Source organism: Bos taurus, chromosome 15 (assembly GCF_002263795.3).
Source record: "Bos taurus isolate L1 Dominette 01449 registration number 42190680 breed Hereford chromosome 15, ARS-UCD2.0, whole genome shotgun sequence".
Lineage (NCBI taxonomy): Eukaryota > Metazoa > Chordata > Mammalia > Artiodactyla > Bovidae > Bos > Bos taurus.
In genome coordinates, this window is record NC_037342.1 from 65,777,923 (window position 1) to 65,798,584 (window position 20,662).

Here is a 20,662-nt window from a genome sequence, read left to right on the forward strand (position 1 = left end):
AAAGGAAGTCGGGGCTCCACCACCCCCATCCATTCCACCCGGCTCTTTCCCAACATCTGGGTAATAGAAAAGCCTAAAGGGTAGAGGACTGGTGGAAAGCACTGAGGTCCCCAGCTCAGTTTTTAAAACAGTGGAACAAAACAGACCAGAAAGAGTTTCAAAGGCAGGAGTAAACGTAACTCCAATACTCTGGGTAAAGCCTGCGAATTCATCTCTGTAGCTCTGGCTGCCTCCTCTGTGCATGGGTGTCAACCCAGCGGATTGGTCAAGAACAAGAAGAGTCAGTTGCCTGACCTCACGATCTCCACAGAGCTGAACTCGATCACTTAACTAAAAAATGAAAACAGTGAATACTTATTAAACCAATATGGTCGTTTCATGACCTGCTCAGTTTCATTACTTGATTATCTAAACACTAATTCACCAATGAGTGGTTGGTTCAGTGGTTAATTACCTAGAGAGACTAAGCCACTATCTCTATGGAACAGCCCAGCAAAAAAAAAAAAAAGGTTATCTGAATTAAAGCATAGGGTCAGGATGCTAAAAGGATACACTCAGTAAATATCTCTGCAGAGCCCGTTGCATCCCTGGCACTGCTTTAGGGCACAGCAGTGATAAATAGGAATACAGTTTCTTTTCTCATGGGCTTATTTCCTAGTGATAGGGAGAGCAGACCAACATTTCCCTTTGGGGGTTGAATTGTTTGCTAAAAAAATGAAAGGAATTTGTCCTGATATGCTTGATGTCCTTTAAGGGAAAAAAAAAAAATCTGGAAAGTCTGAAATCTAAAACTATCCCCACGCTTACAAATCTTCCTCAAAACTTGTCCAGTACAATATTGTTAAGAAGTATGCTGAGATGCTCCAAAAGGGTCACTCCAAAGGTAATTAACTTCCAAGATCCTTCTATTATATAACTGCAAAATTAAAAAATACATATGGTGATTTTATTTTGGTTCATACTACTGTATTTCCTTGTATGGCAGCCATTGGGATCAAGCTGTATCTTTGCTATGTAATTGTACATTCATTTTGCTGTCCTCCAGTGCCTAATTCAGGGCTTTGCAGGTTATGGGCACTCTGTAAAATGTGATTAGTAATCAAAATGTAGGAAGTCATAGGAATAAGATGGGGGTGCTCAATTAAACCCCACAAGGCACACAATAAATACTTGTTAAATATAATAGAGCATAAACCTATTCCATGAAGTACTGACTCTTGTTGACCAAAACTAACGTTTTGATGGAGAATAATCCAGCATATTCATTTAGATGTGGAAAACACTGACTTTCCAGGAGAATGGAGTTTACCATTTAGGTCCATCTTAATTTCCAACAGTTTTAATTGTTTTCACAGAGTTAATTGATTTATGCAATTGCCTCTTGATGAGTGGGATCCCTCCCTAATTTTCATTAGAAAATTTATGCACAATGTAGCTGATACAGAGGGGATGAGCCACTGGACTATGTTATAGTCCAATAAAGAGAATTGCTTCTATGTCATCCTTAGTTGTCTGGCATATATTCGGAATGACCCAGAAACATAGGGAGAAATTAATTTTTAAATGAGATCAACAGGAGTCAAAAAGGTCTCAGAAACCTGTGTTGGGTTCGGATTGTCCTCAACTGCTGTCTAGACCCTCCAAAGTTGACCTTGCTCACCTGCCGGGGTTTCTCCAAGTTTGCTTCACTCTGGTCATGACACTCAGTCTTTGACAATGTCAAGTTAGTTACAATGAAGGCAAGACAGAGCCCATTGAGCTTTAAGACTTAGCATCCAACAGCTTGGAAAAGAGTCCAGAACATCCATGCTTCAGGGATAATGGTGCTGCCAGGCAATGTGTGACATGTCGTGTTTTTTAAAAGACATCTATGGATAATTGTCCTGAAGGAGACAATTGCTTCCCCATTCTTGGAGCAAAGTGGCTTCTAGGTCAAAACTCATGCTCCCATGAAAATAATTAAGAGAATGATAGCTTTGCAAAGTTATGTGGGCATGTTTCTCTTTTTCTTTTTTTTTAACCAATACATGATATACAGCTAGGAGGAACACTTGGGCTACGTAAATCAAGTGATTCTGGGCATTTCTCTTGATGTTTCACTTGAGGAACAGAATATCTGAAAGTCAGCAAAGCCCTAGAAACCACAAATTCTTGAGCATAATATTCAGACAAAACTGATCAAATTTGCAGAGTAGGTGGACAGGGGAATCAGAATGATTGTTTTGTATCACAGAGACGAAACAAGCAACCATCTGACTCTTTCACTGTTAGACTTACTGATCTCCTGCCATGTTAGACACAGAGTTAGATGATCTGGGACTCATCGAAGCTTGAGTTATATGATTCTTTAGAAAAATAAATGTGATGATAATACATGCAGGGCTTTTGTGTTTGCTTTAAGAAACTGAGCATGCACTATTATATACAGGTCTCGATATCCATGAATGGGAAAGGTACCTTGCACTCATCTACTATGACTGAGTTGTGTGCGGCATAAACACACTGGTTTGAGTTGCTCTCCCTATGGTTCTTCAAGTCATCATAAATGGACTGAGTCTTGGTCATTTCGATATCTTCATGCACTCGGTGCTGAGAGTCAATGGTGTCCAGCTCAGACTTGGAGAGGTGATAGACAATCCCAGCCCCAAAAGAGTCACCCACAACATTGACAGACGTTCTCATTCTGTCCCTGGAGACAAAGAACAGAACACGCTTAGTGAGGAAGCAGTATGATGTGAGGGTTGAGAGGTCAAGGTCTGGACTGGAGAGCCCTGGGGTTGAGTTCTAGCTCTATCTTTCACTCTGGACTTGTGACTGGCCTGGACCAAGTGACTTCACTTTCATGAGCATTGATTTCCTTGTTTGTCAACTGGAGATAACAATCGTACTTCTCTCATAAGCTTGTATGAAAATTAAACGAAATGATGTACATAAATTGCTAGCAAAATGTCTAATGAAATGGTAAGCCCAATAAACAATGGACTCTCTAGAGTCCATGAGAAAAGAAAGGAGGCAGGAAGGAGGAAGAATTAGAGGGAAACAATGTCCAGTAGTCATGTAGTCATGAGAGGTGGACCATAAAGAAGGCAGAGTGCTGAAGAATTGATGCTTTTGAACTGTGGTGCTGGGGATGACTCTTGAGAGTTCCTTGGGTGCAAGGAGATCAAACCAGTCAACCCTAAAGAAAATCAACCCTGAATACTCATTGGAAGGATTGATGCTGAAGCTCCAATACTTGGTTACTTGATGCAAGGAGCTGACTCATTGGAAAAAACCCTGATGCTAGGAAAGATTGAAGGCAGAAGGAGAAGAGGGCGACAGAGAATGAGATGGTTGGATGGCATCACCGACTCAATGGACACGAGTTTGAGGAGGCTCCAGAAGTTGGTGATGGACAGGGAAGCCTGGCATGCTGCAGTTCACGGGGTCTCAAAGAGTCGGACATGACTGAGCAACTGAACCAAACTGAACTGAAAGGCGTGCAGCACCAGTAATCAAGTTTGAATCCTCTTTCTTTCATTTTGCTTCACATTCTGTGTACATGCTAAGTTGCTTCAGTCATATCTGACTCTTTGCAACCCCATGGAATGTAGCCCACCACACTCCTCTGTCCATGGGATTATTCTGGCATGAATACTGGAGTAGGTTGCCATTCCCTTCTCTAGAGGATATTCCAGATCCAGGAATTGAATCCATGTCTCCTGCACTGCAGGCAGATTCTTTACCATCTAAGCCATTCATATATGATGGGAAATTCAATGGACATGAACTTGGGCAAACTCTGGGAGATGGTGAAGGACAGGGAGGCCTGGCATGCTGCAGGCCACGGGTTCACAAAGATTTGGAATGACTTGGTGACTGAACAGCAACAACAATGTCCAGACCTCAGAATTAGTACCCAGACAGCAGCCATTTCTAGTTATGTCCAGCAAGTCCTCTTGATTTAAACTGTTCGAAGAGTCCAGATTACCTCTACTTATTTATTAATTTTTTGTGAAAGAGTAACCACCTATGAATTCCCTCATAATAGAATTTTATCTTTTTTGTAAGGATCTCTGCCCAACACACACATACACACAGACACAGCTGTTGGGTAAGACACCCAGTCACAATTTCCTCCCTGACTAATATGTGTAGTGATGATGTGCCCTGAAAAAAAACCAAAATACTTTCTCTTGCTCTTTCTGTTAATCTGAAAAAAATAAAATCTTCCAGAGGGCCTCTTGAACCAGGAAGGACTGAGAAAAATCCTTCCTCAAATCTGTTTCTCAAGTTCTGACTTGGAAAAAATAGGATGGCTCATAACACTCCCTCTCAAAATGTCAGCATCGGGAAAACTAATTAAGTTCTTAAGAGTAGGTTGTAATCTCTCACCCATAAGTTAAAAACAGTGTGAAGAGTCCTTTTGACCAGATTTGTGAGATACTCAAAGTTCTAAAAAAGAAGGATGCTGGAAAATCACAAAGAAAAGAAAAAGGAGTTTAAGTAAAAATGCTACCGAGACATCTTAGCCCAGCACTTTAGCATTCGATTCAAAATTTAAAAAAAGAAATAAAATGAGGATACCAGAAGTGGTTTAAGGCAAAGTGGAAACCTTAATTGGTTCTTGGAACAAAAGCTTAAAATAAATTCTACCTGCTCTGATCAAATCTATTTCTCATGTAAAGTGAAAGTCACTCAACCATGTCTGACTCTTTGCAACCCCATGGACTGTATGTAGCCTGCCAGGTGCCTCTGTCCATGGAATTCTCCAGGCCAGAATACTGGAGTGGGTAGCTATTCCCTTCTCCAGGGGATCTCCCCAACCCAGGGATCAAACCCATATCTCTTACATTGCAGGAGGATTCTTTATCATCTGAGCCACCAGGGAAGCCCAAGAATACTGGAGTGGGTAATCTATCCCTTCTCCAGGGGATCCTCCCAACCCAGGAATCGAACCCTGGTCTCCTACATTGCAAGTGGATTCTTTACCAGCTCTGTTACCAGGGAAGCCCGGTCATTATGAAGTTGCAGTAGAAGGAGTCTGGCTTGGTTCTCTTGCAAGGAGCTTGGGAGCCAGCCGTCCTTCTGGTTTCGAGCAGGAAGATACTGTCCATGAAAAAAATACAGATCACAGCCCGCTTCAACTCTCAGGGACATCTCTATATCTGAGAAAGTTCTTGCTCTCCCTTCTGTTTAGAGAATCTACCTCAGAGTGATAGTCTTAATATGAATGAAGACTGGGTCTTGAGGTCATCTATAAGTCTCAGGCACTTGACATGGAGATCACTAAGAAGCCCCAATATAAGGAGATGAGATGGAATTATGTAGTAAGAAAAAGCCTGGGACTTCCCAGGTGACACAGTGGATAAGAATTCGCCTGCCAATGCAAGGGACACGGGTTAGATCCCTGGTCTGGGAAGATCCAACATGAACCCAAGAAACTAAGCCCATGAGCCACAGCCACTGAGTCCCAGGGTCTAGAGTCCATGAGCCACAACCACTGAAGGCTGCATGCCTAGAGCCTGTGCTCTGCAACAAGAGAAGCCATGGGATGAGAAATCCATGCAATGAAGTGAATAGTAACCCCCACCCCCTGCAACTAGAGAAAGCCTGCATTCAACAACGAAGACCCAGAGCAACCAAAAAGAAAGAAAGAAAGGAAAAGCTTGGATTCTGGAGGCAAGCTAACTTGGATTCAAATGCCAGCTTTTCCCTTTACTTGTTGGACAACCCTGATCATACATGTTTGTGAGCCTTGGTTGTCTCATCTATAAAATGGAAATAATAATAAAAAAATGTTCCTTACAGAAGGGTTGTTGTGAAGATTAAATAAAATAACATAATTCTTAGAATAGTTCCAGACATTTACTGAGAACTCACAAAATTAATTATTGCATGTTGTATACTTTTACTTCTAATAGAATTATGGTGAAGATTAAATAAGGTAATATCTATAAGGTATATTCCTGTTCACATAAATGTGAGCTACCATCATTACTGGGCTTCCCTGGCGGCTCAGATGGTAAAGAATCTGCCTGCAATGCAGGAGACCTGGGTTTCATCCCTGGTCTGGGAAGATGTCCTGGAGAAGGGAGTGGCTACCCACTCCATTATACTTGCCTGGAAAATTCCATAGACAGAGGAGACTGGAGGGCTACTGTCCAGGGGGTTGCAGAGTCAGACACAACTGAGTGACTAACACTTTCGCTTTCATACTATTACTGTTAATCTTATTAAGTCAATTGTTATACTCTTTTGGCACCTCCTAGGTAGACCATCCAAACATGCCTGCTTAAGTTACTGTCTCCCTTTGAAACATCAACCCTATTTATAGGCCAGTTCCTAAGGCGGCACTCCCAACTAACCAGCTGAGTTATTTATTCCTCAGAGAGTTGTAGTCTACTTTGTCGTTTTTCAACTATACTTCCCATCCCTCTTGGCCTATGCTCTGCACTCCTGGTTAACTGTTAATTCTGAAGAGAACTAAAGCCTCCAAGAAGAACGCTCTGAATACCCACTCATCTCATGGCCCAGAAGAATCTGTCTTATTGGCAAATAGAGGGACCAAAGTAATGGTGGTGGTGATGATCACAGTCGTTGTTTAGTTGCTAAGTTGTGTCCAACTAGTTGCCATCCCATGCGACTGGGAAAGCCTGATGATGATGCTGAAATGTGGTGATTCCTCACATTTATATGAATAGGAATACACTTTATAGATATTGCCTTATTTAATCCTCACCATAACTCTATAAGAAGGACTATTATCCAAATTTAAGAGATGGAAACACTGAGGTTGAAAGAGATTACGTGGCTTTTCAAAGTCACACCCCCTTGTAGAGTCACAGAACCAAATCTGGACACAGGCAGTGTGACTCTAGAATCTACTGTCCACCATATGACACAAAGCACTCAGGAGCCAGACAGCCCTGATTGGAAAAATGGCTAAGTTTGAAAGTGGTTGCTGCTAAGTCACTTCAGTCGTGTCCGACTCTGTGCGACCCCATAGACGGCAGCCCACCAGGATCCCCGGTCAAGTGGAAACAAGATAAGAATGTGGACTCTAATACTTGCTGAGCTCTTTGTTATTGGGTTGGCCAAAAAGTTCATTTGGGTTTTTCCATACTATCTTATAGAAAGATCTGAATTGCTTTTTGACCAACCCAATGGTTTATTGATTCATTCAACAAATACATAATGAGCATTTTAGTGTGTGCACTATGCCAAGTGTCCAAAGAGTAAAGAACAAGAAAAGATCCTTCCTATGCTCTCTTTTCTGTGAAAACTCACACTCTCTTTACTTGTCTGTATCCTCCACTAGAATAAGATAAATATTCTAATAGGAATAAGTACTGGATGTTCTTGGGTTTTGTAGGCAGGGCACTTTATTTACACTGGGGTCTCACCAATGGCTGGAATCGAAGTGTCTTGAGTTAGGCACTAAGGGTGGATCTGAGATGATGAGCTAGAGAGAAGAGAGAACTAATACGTGTGAACTCTAAGAGGTAGGTACTCTCAGGAGCATTCAGGATGGCTAATGAGTACAGTGGGAGTGGAAGGAAAGGACTGACCAAATCACATATGGCCTTATCAGTCAAGTGCAAGGCTTAGGACTTTACCCCAAGTGTGACAGGAAGGGAAGCATCACACTTGTTTCACTATAAAGAATGGCAAGACTGAAAAAGCAGAATCTGTTTAGTAAAGATAGATACAGAGAAGATCTGTAGATCTTCTCTGTGGTAGATACAGAGAAAGATGAACCTGAGAGACAGTTAGATAGCATCACTAACTCAGTGGACATGAATCTGAGCAAACTCTGAGACAGTGAAGGACAGGGAAGCCTGGTGTGTTGCAGTCCATGGGGTCGCAAAGAGTTGGACATGACTTAGCGACTTAACAACAAGAAGCAGGAGACAGAATTACAGGACTTGAGGACTGATTGATTATGGAAAAGAAACAAACAAAAAGAGTCGAGAATTCCTCTCAAGTTTCTGGTTTGGGCAACCAAAGGACAAGGCTACCACATGTAGGGGGCATGACTGGTTGGGAGGAAAAAGATTCTGGTGCCAGAGTAAATGTGAGGACTGCGACCCAGCCAATGGGAAATGTCCCGCAAATGACTGGGAACATGGAGCAAAGGTCAGGACAGATATCTGAGCTGCAGGTAGTGAATGAAGAGTCAACCCCTAAGGAGGCCATGGGTGAGTGCCAAGGCAGGTTCAGTTCATCCTTGGAGAGAAAGTAAAGTGAATCAAGCAGATAATCTAGTCCTGAGGAAGACAAATAATCTAGTCCCTGAGGAAGACAAAATAGTTAAGGAATGGGCAAAGGAATAAGAGCCTGCAAAGGTGGCAGGAATTTAGAAGAGGCTAGGGGAAGCACCCATGACTGCCTGGAGGTCGGGTAAGATGAGGAAAAGAAGTGCCTCTTGGCTTCAGCAATGAAGAGGCCATGATCAACCTGGCAAGGGTAGCTTCAATCCCCAGGCAGGGCCGGAAGCCAGCTCTCCACTGGAAGAAGTTTACATGAGAGGCAAGGAAGAGGGGAACACTGTGCAGAAGCACCTCATTCAAGATGCCTGACTGCGAAGCTGAGGAGACAGAACGGTAGAGGCAGGCAGAAGAGAGAAGTCTGGGTTTGCTTTTGAGGCCACCAGGGGAATATCTGACCGACTCTGGGGAAGTCCGACTCCAGCCAAGAGCGGGATATGGGGGTTTATGGCTCACGTGTGGAAAATTTCTCCACAGACAAATGCTTTCATTTTCTCTCCCAACAGCCCCAATTGTTCATGAAACCCCACTGATCTCAGGAGGTTTTTAGGCTGCTTCGTACAAAGAATTTTAGAGTGATTCCTGTTATTCTCTGGTCTGGATATGGCATGTCCAGACCATGAGAAGGGGAAAGACGTGAGCTTTTAATTGAATGAATTCACAAAATGATATAGCTATTCTTTGGAGTTCCGGGAATGAAAACCAAAATGGGGACTTGATGACGCTCTTTCATGCTGAGGCACTGGGTCGGGTTTCTTGCAAGAAAAAAAATTGCCAAGGTGCTCTCTCTTTCTCCTTCTCTCAGTCTAAATTGTCTGGCAGGAGGATGGTGGGATTGTCTGAAAGTCTTATTCACAGAAGAATAGTCTGGCAGGAAGATGGTGGGATTGTCTGAAAGTCTTATTCACAGAAGAACAGATCCAGGGTCACTAACAATTCAACTTGTGCCTTGTACTGGAGTGAACCCTATGAAACTGCCGTTTTTATAAGTCTAGAAAGGCCAACCACCCACTCCAGTGTTCTTGGGCTTCCCTTGTGGCTCAGCTGGTAAAGAATCCGCCTGCAATGCAGGAGACCTGGTTCAATCCCTGGGTTGGGAAGATCCCCTAGAGAAGGGAAAGTCTACCTACTCCAGTATTCTGGCCTGGAGAATTCCATGGACTGTAAAGTCCATGGGGTCACAAAGAGTCAGACTGAGAGACTTTCACTTTCTTTCAGAAAGGCCAACTATTGGCCATTTCATATGAGCCAGCCTAATACTCATAGAAACAAACCATTGTGTCTGCCTCTCAGGATGTGGGTGCACAATGTGGCAGACAGGTCACCTGAGGCCCCAGACCTTGCAAAGGCTGGCACCATTCTGGGCATCAGAGGGCTCAGACCACATGCGATTAGGGAAGGCAGGAAGGAACCACAGGACACTGAATTTTGGATTTGAGCCTGGATTGCAATCCTGGCTCCAGCAGAGAAGGTTGTTTGGTTTTTCTGCTCAGTTTTCTCATTTGTAAAATATGGAAAGCAGTATCCACTTCCAAGCGTGTTGAAAAGATAACAACGGCTAACCCACAGAAGTGCTCAACCTCTGAGAAGTCTTGGACCAAACTGCCTATAAAAGCCTTCACAGAGCACCTGACCGAAGTTCAGTGCTCAGCCCTAACTGCATCACCACCCTCATCATTGGTCCAAGCACAAAGGGGAGCAAATCACTTCCTCTCTTATTCCTTCATAACGTCTTAGACGTTCCTCCTCTGTACCTACCTCTGTTGGGATTTTCTGACCACATCTGTCCCCATGACCAGACTACAAGCCCTTTCAGAGTGGATACCATGTTGTATTTGTTTATGACACGGGCAGGAGGGGAGGAGGGCTGGAAAGGAGGTAAGCGGGTATGTGAAGGAGGCAGGGTGGGGATGGATCATTGTTTAAGAAGGGGAAGCAGATTAACCCTAGAAAGAGAACTGCCTTCTGTTCACCAAACCTCCGGCTGGCTATTGCAGTGGTAAAAAGTTCGGACACTGGGTGAGATCTAGAAAAAGGAAGAGGGAGACACAGCCCAGATTCCCTTGCAGAGCAAAATGAGAGCAGTGTCTTGAGAACTGAGGAAAGACACAGAGGTGGAGAGTGAGGAGGACCAGCCAGGTAGGCAGAGACTGGAACTAAACAGGTGCAGGAAGAGATTCCCAGGGGTGGGGTACACCAAAGGATGTTTCAAAAAGAAAATAGATGCCTATTATTAAGTTTTTACTTTCCATAAATTATTATTCTGATACAAGAGAAACACGAGATAATAGGGGAAGAAAAAAAATTCCCTTCTTCCCTTCTAGACTCTTTGGCTGGTCTAATAATTAAATCTACATAAGAGATTAATGGGAAAATGTAATTTTGTATATGCCTGAGCCTTAATAAAATAGGAGACTCAAAGGCAGTCAGGTAATTGAGGCTTACATGCCATCCTGAGGGAAGGAAGGGGACAAGGGTCTGGGGCTTGAAAGGACAGGAAGACAGCTCACAGGAAGAGCAAATATTTGGTAAACAAATGTTTGCCCGGCCATGCAGATAAGCCTCTCCAGTGAAAAAAGTTCTCTCTGGTAATAGAGTTCTTCCTGGTATAGGCTTCCTTCTAAATCCTTTCAGTCAGTTAAGGAGGAGGAAAAAAGCTTGTCCTTAGTCTGATGGGTCCTGACCACTTTCGGCTTAAAATAAGCCACATGCTAACCAGCATTTTGGGGAGTCTCATATTCTGCTCCTTTTCAAGATGCAGCTGCAAGGAAAAGGAGATTTTTCTTTCTCATTTTATAGCTCTTCTGAGCTTGGCCCCTCCTCTAATCTTTCCATGAGTGTATATATATATATATATATATATATATATATATATTTCTTTTGTAATGCATTAAAATGTGACCCACCTCCACCCCACTCCCTCGATGGGGAATTACACTGCGTTGAGTCAGGAACACTTTGGCAGGGGAGAGAAGGACTTAATCAAAAAGGGTAAGGCTGGCATGCTAAAGGATGACAAAAAAATGAAAGATGAGGTAAGATGCAGAAAAGAGGAGAAGTCAGTGGAAGTAGGAAATTGAAGCAAAAGGCTTAAACATAAACCTGTAGACTCTTCAGAGGTATGGTATGCATAGGAATTGGTTTTCTTTTCCACCAGACACAGAGCAGGGGTTACCTCAGCTAAGTGTGTGTAAATATGCATGTGTGCATGTCTTAAATGAGCTAATGAAAATGTAGATGGGCAAGCCTGGGACACCCAAGGAACAGCCAGATGGTCTGGGTTTAAATCCCACGTCAGCCCTTTAAGACCTACTAAATTGGGATATATTTCTTTGCTCTAAGCCTCAGTTTTCTTAAGTGTAAAACAGGGATAGTATTACTACTGCCTCATAATTTGCTGCAAGTTTTTAAACAAGTCCATGTGACACGTAGAGAACAATGTCTGACACTGAATGTTAGTTATCAGAGTCCGGGGTCCTCTTGATCTCCTTTCATTGAATGGATGCCCCCAATGTCAGCTGGAGCTCAGAAAAGAGTAGAGATGCTCACATACCACAGTCAGGAACTCCTGCTCCCCCTTCTCTACCTCTGCTCTGCTCCATTGCTTCTGGAGCTGAGGTCCCTGGATTGATCATCAGCATCCTCTGGGAATTTGTTAGACAAGCCACTTCTTGGGCCCCTCCCCAGATCTTCTGACTCTCCAGTAGGTTGAGTGCCTACTCACGTTTGAGAACCAAAGCTCTCTTCCCTCTGGGAGGCTAATGGGGGAACTTCAGGGTGCCCCCTGCAGGGTGGAGGCCCCCCTTAGGCTTCCTTATAAGGAAAGAACTCAACTATATCTCCAATGAGCAAACACGTCCCCAGAAACAATCTCATAAGCAGTCCTATGTGATAACCGGGCTGTAGGTCCACCTGGCTTTCCTTTTCCCACCTGTGGTCTGACTCAGTTATTTATCACCTTTCCCTGGTACTGGCTTCCTGGGTGGCGCTGGTGGTAAAGAACCCACATGCAATGTAGGAGACACACTGAGATGTGGGTTCAATCCCTGGGTCGGTCCCTGGCTGGTCTGAGGGCATTGGTGTTTACAATTAATTGATCATAGCCAGGTACAGATTTCTCTGGAGGAGGAAATGGCAACCCATTCCAGTATTTTTGCCTGGAAAATCACATGGACTGAGGAGCCTGGCAGGCTACAGTCCATGGGGTTGCAAAGAGTTGGACACGACTGAGTGACTAAGCAGGCAAGTCTGGTACTGATCCCCCAGTTTTCCTTCCATCCTGACGCCTTCACAGAGAGGGGGGATGTCAGTAAGGATTCATAAACATCTGCCAAGGACTCCTGACGCAAAGGGCTTCTTGGACCCTGGGGGAGGTTCTGATTTTACCAGCCCCTCCCATCCAGTGTTCTAGGACTCGGACACTTGCAGGGCCCAGAATCTTGGTTTTCACCATGACATTTACAGAGCAGCTAAGCCTGCTCATTGAAAATCATCCAGGGCTTGGCAGACAGTAATGTGGCTGGCTGACCTCCAGCAGTTGGCAAATGGCATGGCACATTAAATGTCACTGTGGGCTTTGTTTGGTTCTAAATTGAAAAATTGCTAGAGTTATGAAAGCTTACAAACCTCACAAACCTGGGGAGGAAAAGAAATGTCCTGCTTTTCTTTGTCTCCTGCACAGACTACATCACCAGGGAAAAACCAGAGCCCCCTGCACCCCTCTCTCAACCCATCCCCCTGCCCCACTCACACACTGAAGGGCATCCGACAGCCATGGAGCCCATGACCAAGAGTGTGTTTCCAGAACTCCTCTTGCTGGTGAGAAAGAATGTGGAACCGTTACTAATTCAAAGCAGATCTGACCTAGCTACAGACCCCTGCACACTTTCCCAGGATCCTCTACCCTCCCTTTCTCTTTGCTTCTGAAAAGGAATGTTCATGCTCATTTGTATATAAACATCCATCACCAGCAGAATCCTAGTCTGGGTCTTAAAACTGGAAGGGCATTCAAGGGCACAGGGGTCTAGACTGTGCTTTCAAGCTGGTAGGTTTACTGCTCCCATCGTCCGCATGACACAGTTGAATCCAGAAAGTAAGTACCTAGCCCACGGTCCTACCAGGAGTAAGTGCAGAGTTCAGACCCAGGCCTCTGGCTTTCTCCCCTTGATCACAGAGCCTCTTTCCCTCTGAGATCAGACCCCAGAACTAGAAGCGTGTTCTTCAATCACTCTACCCTTTCCAGCTGCAGCCTGCAATGACGTTTTCTCATATGCAATCTCATCAATAGAGTTAATCCAACCGGATCATCATGTTTTTGCTGTTGTTCAGCCAACTCCCTCCCGCTAGCACGTTTCACCTCCAGAATGAGGACACCTTGCTCTGGGGGCAGGTGTGAGCCTGGGAGCGCCCATTCGCTGACATTTAGGTCAGGAGGAGGCAGGGTCGTGCATGTTTCACGAGCTGACTCTCCTCCAAGAGGCTTGGAAGAAGATGACTGCCAGGAAGCCCAGCCCACAGTGGCCGATCCAAGGAGGCCGGAGGACTTGAAGCCTAAGAGTAGCTGAGACCTTCATTGTACCCTGCTTGTCCCCACTCAACCTCCTTGTTCTGTTTTGTTTTAATCCTGAGAGAGGGGGAAAAAAAACAAGTCAGACAAAAAATTCTCTGGTTAGAATGTAGCACGAGGGGTGCCCCGAATCAGCCTGTTTTTCCCAACCTCTCTGATTCTGGACCCCTTTGCGCCCGTGTGGGGTGGGGTGAAGGGCCCTGACCAGGCCGCACAAGCCACCCTGTGCCTTCGGACCTTTGGTCTCCTCATCTGTGAAACACACCACTGTGCTCTTTATGGATTAGCTGTAAACCAATGTAAAGAGCATGGTGTAAAGACCAGCTCCTTTTCTTCATTCCTGATAAATCAAGCGCATTTTTCCACTTAAATGAATTTGCATTATAATGGGGGGCAGCTTCAGGCCTTGGCAACAAGTCCAAGAAGAGAGTAGGCAATGTGTCTGGAGCAGGCAACGGACCCTAACAACAAAAGTTCAAAGGTCACAGAGGCAGAGGAGGCTAAAGTCACAAGGGAAGCAGCTGGGACTTCAATAGTTTCTTGTGTCATTCTTCATGTGTGGAAAGGCCCCTGGTTGTCACAAAGCAGCTCTGCGTGTCACTTTAGCGTGCAATTATTGAGCTCCTGCTCTGTGCTCTGTCCCCAACAGTTGCCACAACGTCTTTATTTCCACTTTGTCCTCCTCCTAACCAAAACCAACCCCACCTTAGTCTCTCTTATCCTATTTTCTCCAAATCCTTCCACCAACCCCCACCAACCAATCTCAGCTGCCCCCATACCTGCCTTGTTTGGATGGACATCATGAGAAAGCCTGCCCCTTGGGGCCAGCACAGGGCACAGAGAACTACCCCCATTGAAAGAGACGGGCAGGGACAGATAAGATTCATCTCCTGAAAGGCATTTCCAGGGTATTTCTCTGGTGACAGAAGAACCAGTCAGGAAGATCTGTGCCCCTCCTGAGTTGAACAGATTCTGTCTACTTCTCATTTCTAACTAAACCTCAAGAACAGGCAAGTTTTCTGGAAAGACCAGGCTTCCTTCTAACCTTCCACGATGTCCTTCTTCCCTTCGGCCACTTGCATGTTTCTCTCTTCGGAAGGGTGCTTGTAGAGAAGTGGAACTTCTTTAGCATAGAGGAACTCAAGTACATAAAATGTGGCTTCTGGCTCTTAAAATCTATGTCAATAAATGTCAGAAAAATCGCTACTGGCAGGTAGGGCAATTTTACAAAATTAAGTGTGAACACTTTGGATCTCTGCACTTGTCATTCCGAGGCTCTGACTCTGAAGCCAAGGGCTGGCCCTTGTCATGGAGTGCCAGGACTGGACTGGAAGTATCAGTGTACATCCCATAGAACATCAGAGCCCCAGTAAGGCCTTGGCAAGAATATGCCAGCCTCCTACTGGGGGCCATCTGGATAGACTGACCCACCTTTGGGAACAGATAGTGAGTCTCACACTAGGATAATGTCCTTCACTGGAAAGCAAGCTGGGCTCATGTACACTGTCAAGTTCAAGCATCTCTGCACGGGCTCAAGGCTGTCTACCTTACGTCACCTTTCACCACGCCCTACCTTACACCTCGTGCTCCAACAGTAGCGAACCACTCAGAGGCCTCCACTTTATCTGTCGCCTCTGTGCCTTTGTGCAGGCTTGCCTTGACCAGAATGTCCTACACCCCACCCCGTGCGTACCTGGGTGATGTCTACCTACCTGTTAGGGTCCAGCTTAGGTATCACCACCTTTAGAAACTTGAATGTGGCCATGATTATGAATGCGGTGGCCTCCAAACCCAAGCAGGCCGAGGGTCGAATCTCTATTCATTCTCCCTAAACCTCAGTTTTCTTATTTATAAAATAGAAGCGAAAACATCAACTCTTTAGCGTTGTTAAAGAAAGCTGTGAAGGACTCAGGGTAGCTGACCCATAGTATTCAGTAGCCATTTCCCTTGTTTCCTCATTTCTCCACTCTGCCTTTCCATCCTAGTGTGGGCTGGGTGTCTATCTCTACTATTCTATGTGTGTGCAATTTAGAAATACACATTATTGAAGTATAATTTACATACAATAGAATGTACCCATTTAAGTGTATGTTTTGACGAGTTTCCATTTATGTGAACACCTGTGCATACCTGTGTCTATGGAACATTTCTATCACTCCTAAAGCCTTCTTTGTGCCCTTACTGGTTAATCCTCATGCCTCGATTTCTGGGCCCAGGCAACCATGATCTCTTTTTACTGCTAGAGATCATATTATCTTTTCCAGAGCATCACATAAACGGAATCATACAGTATATATTCTTTTGTGCTTTGTACACTCAGTATAATCAGTTCATTCAGTTTTGAGATCCCCAGCATGCTTCAACAGTAACTTGTCCCTTGTAGCTCTGCTTTTAACTTTGGCTTTTAATTAATTTGCTTCCTCCACTAGACTCTGAATCTCTCAAACATTCTTTTTCTTCTCTGGTTCCCAAAGAGGCACTCAGTAAATGTTAGGGGGAAGAAAGGGGAGAGGAAATGAGAGAGTTGTCATGGGGACTGGCGAAGATCTTGGCGCAACCTTGCATCTTGTCCACCCCTGGGCGGCAGTATTCACATTCCCAGCAGAACCACACACAGACACTTACAGCAGCCAGTCCACAGCCACCAGCAGGCTGATGTCCTCGGTCGGCAGGCCTACAGCCGTCAGAATAAGGAGCATGGTAACCAGCCCAGCACTGGGAATACTGGCTGCACCAACGCTGGCCAGTGTGGCCGTGAGGCTGTGAGAACAAAAAAGGTCAGGTCAAAGGAAGAGAAAGTAGCCTTGCCAAAACCATCACTGGCAGGCAATTTTAAGCTCTAATTTTCCCAGCAGTCATAAAATCCCTTTTTCTTCCCAAGGAATAGAGGAATCTGGAGTACCACGAGCCAGGAAATAGGGTCTATTTGAGTTTTGCTCATCTGATAGAAGCTTACAGATTCATGGATCAGAGTCTTGCCCCCATCATGACATGCAATTCACCAAATATATCACAGGGCTCAAATAAGGTAAGCACGGCTCTAAACGCAGGCAAGGAAATACTAAAGAAGAAAAACAAATCACCCTTAATCCTTCCACAGGAATACCACTGCATTCATTTCTGCTTACGTCTTTATGTCTCTGTGAGAAACAGAGACTTCTAGACTAAGTGGCAAGAGAGTCTGAGGAGGTCATTGCCAACATTAACATGAGAACTCAGAATAGCAAATATCCAGACTCAGTTGAGTGGACATCGGGGAAACAAACTGACAGAATTCCAAATGACATTAAGCTTTAGATGCCTGGACATTTCACCATGGGCTGGGAAGTACATTATTCAGAAAGAGGGTGCCAAGAAATGATAATAAAACAATGGGAGCCCTTCCTCCAGAAACATCTCATTCCTTGCTTTCCAAGGAACGCCAAGGGCATACCCAGTGCCATTTTGAAGTTGTCTCTGGAAACGAGTTTAATCTAGGGTTCAAGCACCCCACCTAGACACCAGAGGGCCTCTGTAGTCCAGCAAAGGACAGTGACTTTTTCTCCCTCTATTCCGGATGCTATTTATAAAAGCTGTCATTTATGAATAGACAGCTTATAAAAATATGGATTCCCAACTTGCTTTTCTGACTGCTGAAAAGAAAAAGGGGGCTGCTTTCTCTGTGGTTATATAAAGTTGTTTTTTTTTTTTTTTTTTTTACAGTTTTTATAGAGTTTTTAGAGTAGGTCTTCTGGCTTCAAACAAAGAATCAGACTCCCAAGCTGGGTTGCCAATTGGCGTGTCCATGTACAAAACCCTGGTATTACAGTAAAAAGGAACTTGAATTTACCTAATCTGACACATGAGGAAAGAAAGTTCCCAGGAGGCTTTGTGATTTGCACTGGTTTTTCCATATTGCCATCCTTCCCCCACTTAGGCTTATCACAAAACAGATACTCCCCCTAGGTGGGATTAGAACCCATCTTTGCTTCTACCCTGCCCCAGCAATACAGAGCTGATGTAAGGGTTTAAAGAGCTCCATTTTGGGGGGTGGGGAGCATCCACTTAGGTCATAGAAGATAGTAATTAGTAGTGGTTATCAGAGAAGGTTCTCAAGTTGAACGACCCAGCTTCAAATCCCAATTCTGCCACTTGTTAAGCACGTGACTTTGGGCAACTTACTTAACCTCTCTGTGCCTTGATTCCCTTATCTGTAAAATAAGAGATAACAATGGGGTCGCACTCATGGAGTATGCAGGAGCTCAGAAATTAAGCACTTAGAAGAGGCTGGCACACTGCAAATTCCCCTCCCCCTAATACATGTGAATTCTTATTCTTATTGGGAAATTCGGGCAGGATGAGGCCGCTTTGCGATGAAAACTTCCCTAAAGTCCCAAGAGCTGGCAGGTGGGAATTCTCAGTCATTTCCCCAAGATGGAGAGAACACACCAGGGAAGGGGAACTTCCCAAGTTCCAGCAGTCTCGGCTGAGGCTGTTTTTTTCGCAACCTCAATTGCTTCTGTTCTGTGAGTCACTCTTGCACATCCCTGGGTGCTGTGCCCACATTGTTACCCCTTGGTTGTGTGAGACAAACTTCTGTAAAGAAATCTTCCTGGAAGTTGGTTCTCTTTCTGTTCCTCCATCTGTCACTCCCTGACCTGAACATAGGCGGGGTGTCTATGGAATTCTAAGCCCTGCAATAGCCCCTAGGTGGAGATCTTCCCTCTCTTTATCCCTTCCAGATTTTCACATCATTCTGCTCCTCTGGCTCACTTCTCTGGCTGGTTTTTGGATGTTGTACAAGATACCACACACACATTAATTGCAGCAGAACCTCACAGTAACCCTGTAAGGTACATCTGGCTGTACCATCAATTGGACAGGTGGAGAAACTTAGGGTCACTCAGCTTGAACATGGTCTGCTGGGATTTGAGTACTCGTCTGCTCGATTCCAATGCCATGCTGCCTTTTTATGTCTCTTGATCCCTCCTCACATTGAACTCTGCCACTGCTACTGCTAAGTCACTTCAGTCGTGTCTGACTCTGTGTGACCCCATAGACGGCAGCCTACCAGGCTCCCCTACCCCTGGGATTCTCCAAGCAAGAACATTGGAGTGGGTTGCCATTTCCTTCTCCAATGCATGAAAGTGAAAAGTGAAAGTGAAGTCGCTCAGTCGTGTCCGACTCCTAGCGACCCCATGGACTGCAGCCTACCAGGCTCCTCCACCCATGGAATTTTCCAGGCAGGAGTACTGGAGTGGGGTGCCATTGCCTTCTCCGCACATTGAACTCTAAGACTTAACAAATTTGCTGAGAATTCCTGGCCACTGTTTTGCTACATGCAGGGAACTGAGAAGACGAGAAATGTACTTGGAAGCACAGCAATGAAGCTAGACTTGGCTATTTTCCTCTGACTAAATTGGAACTACATACACTACACATACTATGTAGCAGCCAGGAAACTATCTAACTACATATACTACATATACATATACTACATATGGAGTATATGAACTACATATACTCCTTGGTGGGGGGTGTCTCCCAGAGATAGCCCTTGTGATGTCTACAAACAGCAGAGTTGATTGAACTTGCCAGGGGCACCACTATTAAATATATTTGGCCAACTTTATCCTTTGTCCTGTGAAAATTCTCAGTACTATCATTATTAAAATAAAGGGTAGATTTAAATAATTCAAGCACTATCTCAGTCACCTGGTCCGATCTGCAAGTTCTCATCTAATGATGTGGGCTTGATGGGAAGCATGGTTGCTTCATCAATGAGAGACTTCAGAGACATTAAAAAGCCCCATTTGTCTTTGAATTTTAAAGTAAGGGAGGTTGGTTTGTCTTTGAATTTTAAAGTAAGGGAGGTTGGTTTGTCTTTGAATTTAAAAGGAAGGGAGGTTGGCAGTCCTATACACAATCTGTTAGGACATGACTTAGAAGGCTTGATAATTTGACGTAAAGCATGTTTTCCACTGAGTAACATCATGTTACTCACTATATCACTGTCACATTTTTCTGTCATATGCTAGGAGTACTGTATTTGATTAATAAGCATCAATAATAGTAATAATACTAGTAGCTAAGATTTATTGACAGGTAACTACATATCAGGCATGGTGCTCTAAACCACCCTAGAATACGTGATTATTGTCCTATTGTTTGAAATTGAGGCTCCTTTAGAGTACTGCTATAGATTGAGGTGCATCCTCCCCAAATTCATTTGTTGAAGCCCTAATCTCCAATGTGATGGTACTTGGAGATGGAGCCTCGGTCATGAAGGTAGAGTTCTCATGGTGGGATTAGTGCCCTTGTAAGAGGAGACATAAGAGAACTTGCTGTCTCTCTCCAGGTACCAAGGTAAGGCCATGTGAGTGAACATCTAGAAGGCTGTTACTTGCAAATCTGGAAGAGGACATTCTTCAGGGGCTGAACCCACTGGCACCTTAATCTTGGACTTCCCATCCTCCAGAACTGTAAGAGATAAACACCTTCTGTTTGAGCCAAATAGTCTGTGGTATTTTGTTACACAGCCTGAGCTGACTGAAAAAGTACATACCTCCTAGGATGGTTGTTAGGATTAGATAAATTAATACATACAAGTAGGTGTGATCTTTAAGTCTGCAGAGAAGCAATATGTCTTTAATGACATATTGGAAAAATATTCTTTCTGAATTTTTAAAAATGATAATTACATAGATAAAATGACTTTAGCAAAAACAAAAAAATTATTATTTATTTGTAATAAAATGTTATGTGCTACATTGAGGAATCTCTTCCTCCAAGTACTTTATCAGTTATGCTGTCATTCCCTGGAATGCTGAAGGGAGCATATTTTAAGAAAAACTGGATCCAGAGTCAG

General features: G+C 44.2%; 1 protein-coding gene across 3 annotated transcripts in view; it reads right to left on the reverse strand.

Moving 5' to 3' along the window:
• Positions 1 to 20,662, reverse strand: part of SLC1A2 (solute carrier family 1 member 2) — a 169,834-nt gene that overhangs the window by 11,106 nt on the left and 138,066 nt on the right. For all 3 annotated transcript variants that reach the window (XM_002693523.7, XM_010812794.4, XM_005216398.5), the window contains 2 exons: positions 16,441 to 16,575; positions 2,458 to 2,689 (listed from right to left, as the gene is read on the reverse strand). In XM_002693523.7, coding sequence (XP_002693569.2) covers positions 2,458 to 2,689; positions 16,441 to 16,575 — 367 coding nt within the window. The remainder of the gene's footprint in view (positions 1 to 2,457; positions 2,690 to 16,440; positions 16,576 to 20,662) is intronic.